Below are 7,401 nucleotides of genomic sequence, written 5' to 3' on the forward strand. Positions count from 1 at the left end.
GGGCTGAATGCCCAGTGTAGGTAGGACAATGGTAAAAATAAGAAAATTACAATTCAGCAGTTAGCTGTTCACCTTGACTTTGAAATTGTTTTCATCCTCCAGATGAAGTTCAATTTGGCTCCACATAGTCTATTGTCTCTAAAATTCTCCTTACTTAAGGAGAATTTAAGAAGGAGGAGGAACTTAAGAGCTGTGCTATCGAGTTACATGCTCAAGTCTTTTGTTAATTCAGTAATGCATTCTCTCTATGTCTGTGAACTGAAGAAGCCTTTCAGCACTGCATGAGATATTTCAGCAGCACAGTGTGAGCTAATTGGATGCTCCCTTTCAATAGTGTTCAGGAATCAAACACATTTCAACAATGTATGTGTGTCCTCACACGTAGGAGAGGAAAGACTATATTATTTGTGTAACCTTCTTCCAAACAAGTTCATCCTTTGTGGATAAATATTTGCTTTATTCCCCCAGGTTTGTGGAAGGCAGTGCAATCCCTGTTCCAACGCATTACTATGCCATCATCACCAGCTGCTTAGATTTCACTCAGCCAGCTGACAAGTGTGATGGACCACTCTCTGTTCTCTCATACATCCTTCCCCACCGGCCTGACAACGATGAGAGCTGCAATGTAAGTTTAGTTGTGCTACTGCAGCCCTGTGGTAAACATGTCCCTGAGACATGTGAAAACCCATTACTATTAGAAGCATGTGTTCACTAATGTCTTCAATGGGAAGCACAGGGTTGTGCCTCTGTTGAAATGTCAGTAGCTCATTAGACAAAAGCACTCCTCCATGACAGCAGCAAAAGTATGGAACTATTACTGCACCTAAAATTGTCTCGAAGTACTGCCATACAATATGTTGGCAGCATTGTTTTTTGTCTGTAGGATTCTACATTTTACAGTGGAACTTCAGAACAGACTGGGGGGAGGCTGTATGCATAAATATACTATGCTGGCAGCCAGCCTGATGTTTTTATGGAGGTCAGTTTCCATTTGCAGATACAATGCAATCTGTCTGCTAGAGCAGTCTGGATGCATCAGTCAACATGATTACATCCAACACACACAGTATTAAAAGTATATGCTAGAACCTGCCAAGGGTAGAGTGCCAATTCTTGCTGTTTGCAGAACACCTTGATTCAAGGGAAAAGTTTGGCTTCTTATTACAGAGATGGCCAAATACCCTCCTGGTTTCTTTTCTATCTTCCATTAGGATGCACGATCCTCTGCTGTTAGAATCTTGATGAAGGCTTTGGTCTGGCCAGCAGTGCAGAAAGCTCACACTTGGCAGCTGATTGTGTGGCAGGAGGGTGCTGGGTCCCCCGTGGGCTCTGGCACTCCACGAGGACAGCAGGGCTCCCAGGCAGCTGTATTTAGACTTGTCCTTCCGCCTGAACTTGTTCTTCCATTACACAGCTGTGTGGATTCCTGCACACAGGCGCTTCACTATGGGCTGCCAGGAGACTGTTTCCTGAATGAACACATTAATGTTATGAATTTTGTATTGGCAAAAGAGTTATGACTTCTATTCCAGCTACAGGCAGAAATAGTCATTTCAACTCTGTACAGAATTCACCTGGAACACTGTTTCTTTCTCACTCACCAAACAACCATTTCCTGAATGAAGGCATTAATGTTATAAATTTTCTATTGGCAAAAAACATTAAGACTATTCCAGCTACAAACAGAAATAGTTACTCCATCTCTGAGCACAATTGACCTTGTGCACTGGTTCCTTCTCATTCATCAAACATTGCTTGCTTTTAGGGCCTATGCTTTTGGAGAAGTATCCCTCTCTCTTGAGCAGGTTTGGCCCTGTTTGGATCTCAACTGTTTTGGGCAGAGGCGTTTTTCACCAGAAGTCTCCAGAAATCCTACATATATTGCATTGTGGCTTTTTCCTGGACTGTTTTGCTCTGAATCAAGATCCAGTTAGTGATCTGGAAGTTACTATTTTGGTAGTTATTAGTGTCTCTGCTCTGTAACTGTGCCCATATGTAATTTTATGACAAAGTAATTTATTTTTTCCTCCTTATATTGTGTGTCATAGTTCTCTTAAACGGCTGCAATATTTTTAATGAGCTCTTTACAATAATGGTCTGGTTTAGTCTCTGATTTCTTATATTTCAAATGAGACTTCTCTGTAGGTCAAGCTACTTGTAAATACATATGGTATACGTATTTACAGTTTGAGAGAATCTTCAGTGCTTCTGCAAGGTCATTAGCAGATATTGGTCCATGCCTTTTATATAGCAAAGAACCACTCTTGAATGAAAATACAGTTAAGCAAATTTTTGCCATTGAAATCCATCATCAGCCTCGCTTTTCCACATGGTGTTCCATATTTGCTCAAAGAAGTGATTGCGTAAAACCTCACCATACTTCATGGATGAAATGCATAATATAGGAATTTTACTTAACCTCTCCACCGTTTTCTTTTAAGATTTGAAGAAATATTAGCTTTCCCTCTGCTCTGCTCTAGCTGTACACACATTCTCTTCATACAGCCGTTGAAGAACACCACCACTCTTCTCATCTGAATTTGTTCCTTTTCTAAACTCTGTTTATTCATGGTGAGGTTATGCCCATTTATCCTTGTGTCAACATTTTTCTGTCTTAAATAGCCCTTCTCTTGGATTGACCCTAGAGATGATTTATGATGATTCCCAAGGCATATAACTTCTATCTATTCATGGAAGATCCAGGATCTTTTTTGCTCATGTAAGAGAGGATGAGATTGTTGGTAGAATAGATTTCCTATGCATCTCATCCAGTCCAATCTGTTTTTTCACCTGGATCATGAATGAGATTAAGTACTGCAGCTTAGATCTCAAAATGAAAATTATTTTCTTTCCACTGGACACAACTCCTCTGATACTACTTATAATTTTCTTTTTCCATAGCTGTGTTATAATAGCTAGAGGTTCACATTCATGCACAGCTGGTACGCTCAGGTCCTTCAGTTCTGCATATCAGTTTGGATAACCCAACTTCATTCTGTCCTGGGAGCTCCTGCATCTGCATCTTCCACTGTGTTCTTCCAGTCTTCCTCTGCATTGACAGGAGCTCCCAACTGTTGGGGATTTTGCTAGCAGCAAATGACCTTGGCACAAGAAGTGAGTGTGAAAACATTACAGAAAAATCCTTTTTAAGACCAAAGTTGAAGGAACCCTAGAAACTACTAGAAAATTCTTCCAGGCCACTGTTTTCTCTTTCAGCAAAATGTTTAAATTTCTCTTCTTATGTCAGTTCCTCACCCACCTGTCTACATGCATCATGTTCAGCTTCCTAATTGATATACAGAGAGATTATTGTGCAGAATATCTGGCATTTTTTCCACTGGATTTTGTGTTAGCCTCCTAATTGATCACTTCTTCCTATTTATCTCCATGTTTTCTATTGTTACTTTTTCCTTCTAAAACTCTCCTTATTTTTGAGGTGAGACTAAGCACTAAAGCTGGAGAAAACTGTAATTTTAAATGCATACACTTCATTCACTGTTATGTGGTAATAGTGTGTTAGTTGATCACTATTTAAAATCCTTTCTGCTGAGCTTGAGACTTTATGGGCCAGTTGTGGACTGGAAAAAATAAAACATAGATCAGCTGATTGATTTTCTGGAGTCATGCAAATGCTGTCTTTCTGGACTAGGTTAAACAAGCCTCTCCATCCTGTGATTTATTCATGTTGCAGATCTTTTGCAAACCGCTTGTATTCAAGAAAAGTAAGCTCTGTAGCTTGCTCCTAACTTCCTTTTGAGCTCTGCAGATTTTCTGCTCAGAAGCAAGGCTTGAAGAAAGCAAAAATGTCTCAGTGGCTGCATTTGCACTGGCAGCCCTGCTGAGGCCTGTTCGCAGACCCCTGCTTGCCAGGCTGGAGGCTGAGCAGGGGCTTCCCCAGAGCACAGCACTGCAGGCAAAGGAGAGCGAGCAGGACGCACTCCCTCCTCTTCCCTCTTAATTTGCATCTCTCTTTTCTTGTTCCAGACCTGGTTTTGGTCCTCAGGTTGTTAGTGGTATGGACAGGAGAGCTGGTTTGGGGCTGAGAGCTTTGAGCCAAGCAGGTGCTGACTGGGTCATGGACATTTGCTTTAGAGCAGCCAGCTGTGATCTGTCTGGGACTTTGTGTTCTCTCTGTGCAAATGATCACCTCACCCTCCTGCCTTTTGTCAGGTGACCCACTTCTTTGTCTGCGGCTCAACTACTGCACTGGACAGGTTCTGGCATTGCTGGAGTTTAGTCTTGGTCCATGAAAGGATCATTTGGTAGGGGGACATTGCTGAGACAGTCAGGAAAGGGTTCACTTCCAGGAATAGTCACACACATAAAGTCTAAATACCCGAGATACAACCCACCGTTCCTTTCTTCCATAGCAGTGGTGCACAGGTAGCAGGCAGAGGGGCCAAAGGGGAAGAGTCCTGTTTGCTTTGTCCTTTTCTCACGTCTGCTCCCCGTTGTGCTGTCCCCAGGCCTGGGTGCAATGCTTGTGGCACGTGTCGCTGGCCTGGTTAAGGCACACAAACAGCCAGTCACTGCAGTGTTTTGCAGGGCTGATTTTCTGATGTGTTTGCAAGCTACCTTAGTTTGTGGATGACTGCAACATGTGCTGGTGCTGGCACAAGGCATGCTATCCCCTAAGAGAACACAACCTGACCCCAAACATTCTGGCAGCATCACCTTCCTTATTATTTTTTCTCTTTGTATTGGAAAATGCTTGGTGAAATTTTTTTTCTGTTAGTGAATAGTATGTATGTTCCAGCCACAAGAGTTTTCAGGTACTTACATAATAAACCATTGTCCCAGCTGTGTAATGAATTGTAAAGGTCCCCTAGAAGTAAAATGGAAAGATTAAAATATTACTGTGTTAGATGATGTAATGGTCAGTTGAGAATAATGGGTAGGCTTAGAATTTAAAGCCAAACAGCCTAGAGTTTGGGCTTTGGTAATTCAAAAGTGATTAATATGGAGTTCTTTCTGTGAGATAAAAAACCATGGAGCGACCAGTGGATCTTCTAAAAACGTATGGCTGTTCTTCTGAAACACCTGCAACTTGAGGCTAGTTTTTCTAGATGATTATGGTCTTTGTGTCAACCCCATCATAAAATGAGTACTGAAATAAAATTGCAGGATTCTTCTTGCATGTTAAATGTCAAATTTATTTTCTTGGAACTCTTTACCTTATTCATTCTGGAATAAGGCACAGAGATTCTTCAAATATGGAACAAATGCGTAGACAAGTTGCATTTGCTTTTGGAGATTATTTTTGACAAGACTTGTGATAAAACTTTTTTTTTTCTTTTCCACAGAACTCAGAGGATGAATCAAAGTGGGTTGAAGATCTTCTTAAGATGCACACTGCACGTGTCCGTGACATCGAGCAGCTCACTAGCTTGGACTTCTTCCGAAAGACCAGTCGCAGCTACACAGAAATCCTCTCCCTAAAGACATACCTGCATACATTTGAAAGTGAAATTTAGCTTTTTAACCTTACTCAGTGCATCCCTTTATCAACTGGTGTATATTTTTATATTGTTTTTATATTTATTAATTTGAAGCCAGGACATTAAAAATATTAGTATTTTAATCCTGTATCGAATCTTAAACATTAAACCTTTGTGTCATTTGTTTTGTTTCTTTAATGTTTAATATAGGTATGTCTCTTGGTTGATTTAGTAGTGCTTGTAATACTGCATTTTGAGTCCTTACGCTGAGCTTTTAAGTGGTGCTGCAAAGTTTGATGCGTGCATCAAGGAAATATTAATTTCTCATGCTCCTTTTAACACATTTGTAGTCCTGTACTGTGTATCAAAATACTGAACATGTAAAATTACACTCATTTACTGATAACTGTGTGACAGACATATTTAAACACTATAGATAAATAGCATCTTAAATATAATAAACCACACATTCAGTTTTTTTAATGTGTTTTGATTTCCTTTCACAGGGATGTTCAGAGGGGCTTGCGGGCAGCTTACAGATCTCTTCCTGGGTAGAGCCCTTCCTAAGAGCTTAGGTTTGCTGGTAAGAGGACTGCCAGGGGTCCAGGTGCCCTGCCCTGGTACTCAGCAATGAGACCAAAAAATAGATACCCACAGCAGTCATTACTGGTTAGGTTTTGCTGTAGGGGGAGAGCTGGGACGGGAGGATGCTTGCTGAGCTAGCAGGGGCACCCTATGCCTGATGCCACTTGGCCATGCCCCAGAACTGTGGAAAGGATTTTTATAGAAGACATATGTTACGGAGCGTTAGTGTACCTAGATGATGTAAAAGAGAAATTATTGTTTAGAATGCCTTTGAGGTTGAACCCACTAATGACAATATTGTAAAAACTTCATTTGGACTTATACATTTCCCTCTCTCTATGAAAGTTGTTTGTGTCTATTTTCTCCTTGAGGATTGCAACTATTGAAGGGAAGAGGGTAGGGCTGGAAAGCATTTCAGCCATATACACAGACAAGTAGCCAGGGTCTCCTAAGTAAAATTAATCTAGCACAACTGTAACTTGCATCCCTGTAGCATCCATCTAAGATAAAATAGTAAACTGAGATTAATCATGTTAACATAGATAATAAAGCTCTTGTGACCAGACAAAATTTAATCTTCTATCTGATTAATTCTGTTTAATTTAGTAAAGTGAAATCTTGAATACTTTTTAATGCCTTCAAAATATTAGGATGGAAATTCTAATAACTGCACAAAGCTATGGGAAACATCCTATTCTTGCAACTTAAATATTGTCTCTTGTGGTTGTCTGGTAGTACAGAAATATTTTCCTGAAAGCTTTCAGCAGGGCTTCTTGCCATGATAAACTTTATGTTCTTACATGTACTACAAAGGGTATTTCCTTTGGATTTAAAAGAACTTTCTCTTAAGACCTAATTCCTTCAACATGAACTTAAGCAATGATTTAATGTGGTGGTTCATAAACTAAACTAAAGACCACCACGGCTGTTTTACTTTCACATTAATCTGGTGCTCTGTTTATTTGGGTTTTAATCAAATTGAACAAATTATATAATTCTTTTGTTTTTCTCCCAAAAGAACATGACATTTATACCAAAGGAACATTTAAGCTCTGAAAAATAATATTGTGTTCAGAGAAGTTTGCTTCTGAAATGTAATTAGTGATTGAAAATGGTTGGGAGAGACAATCTAACTCTTGGTTTCACTAAACAGTGGTGCTTAGTGTGTGTAAGGAAACATCAATTTTTTTTACTATTTACTGTGACAGTAAATACTAGTAATTTACTTCTGTCTTACCTACTTCTCTTCAGCCTTTGGTTCCACATTCTTGCATGGTATTGCTGTTTTATTTTACTGCATTAGCAGAAAAAACTGCTGAGAAATATTTGTAGTGACTCCTGCACATGGCATGGGGTACTTTTCCCATTGAAAGATGCC

General features: G+C 39.9%; 1 protein-coding gene across 4 annotated transcripts in view; it reads left to right on the forward strand.

Annotated features, from left to right (window-relative positions):
• The window catches only part of ENPP2 (ectonucleotide pyrophosphatase/phosphodiesterase 2), a 71,251-nt gene extending 65,335 nt beyond the window's left edge, over positions 1-5,916 (forward strand). For all 4 annotated transcript variants that reach the window (XM_021546581.3, XM_021546577.3, XM_021546579.3 and 1 more), the window contains exons 24-25: positions 469-625; positions 5,304-5,916. In XM_021546581.3, coding sequence (XP_021402256.1) covers positions 469-625; positions 5,304-5,474 — 328 coding nt within the window. In that variant the 3' untranslated portion in view covers positions 5,475-5,916. The remainder of the gene's footprint in view (positions 1-468; positions 626-5,303) is intronic.
• Positions 5,917-7,401: the final 1,485 nt, after the last annotated feature.

Source organism: Lonchura striata, chromosome 1 (genome assembly GCF_046129695.1).
Source record: "Lonchura striata isolate bLonStr1 chromosome 1, bLonStr1.mat, whole genome shotgun sequence".
Taxonomy (NCBI): domain Eukaryota; kingdom Metazoa; phylum Chordata; class Aves; order Passeriformes; family Estrildidae; genus Lonchura; species Lonchura striata.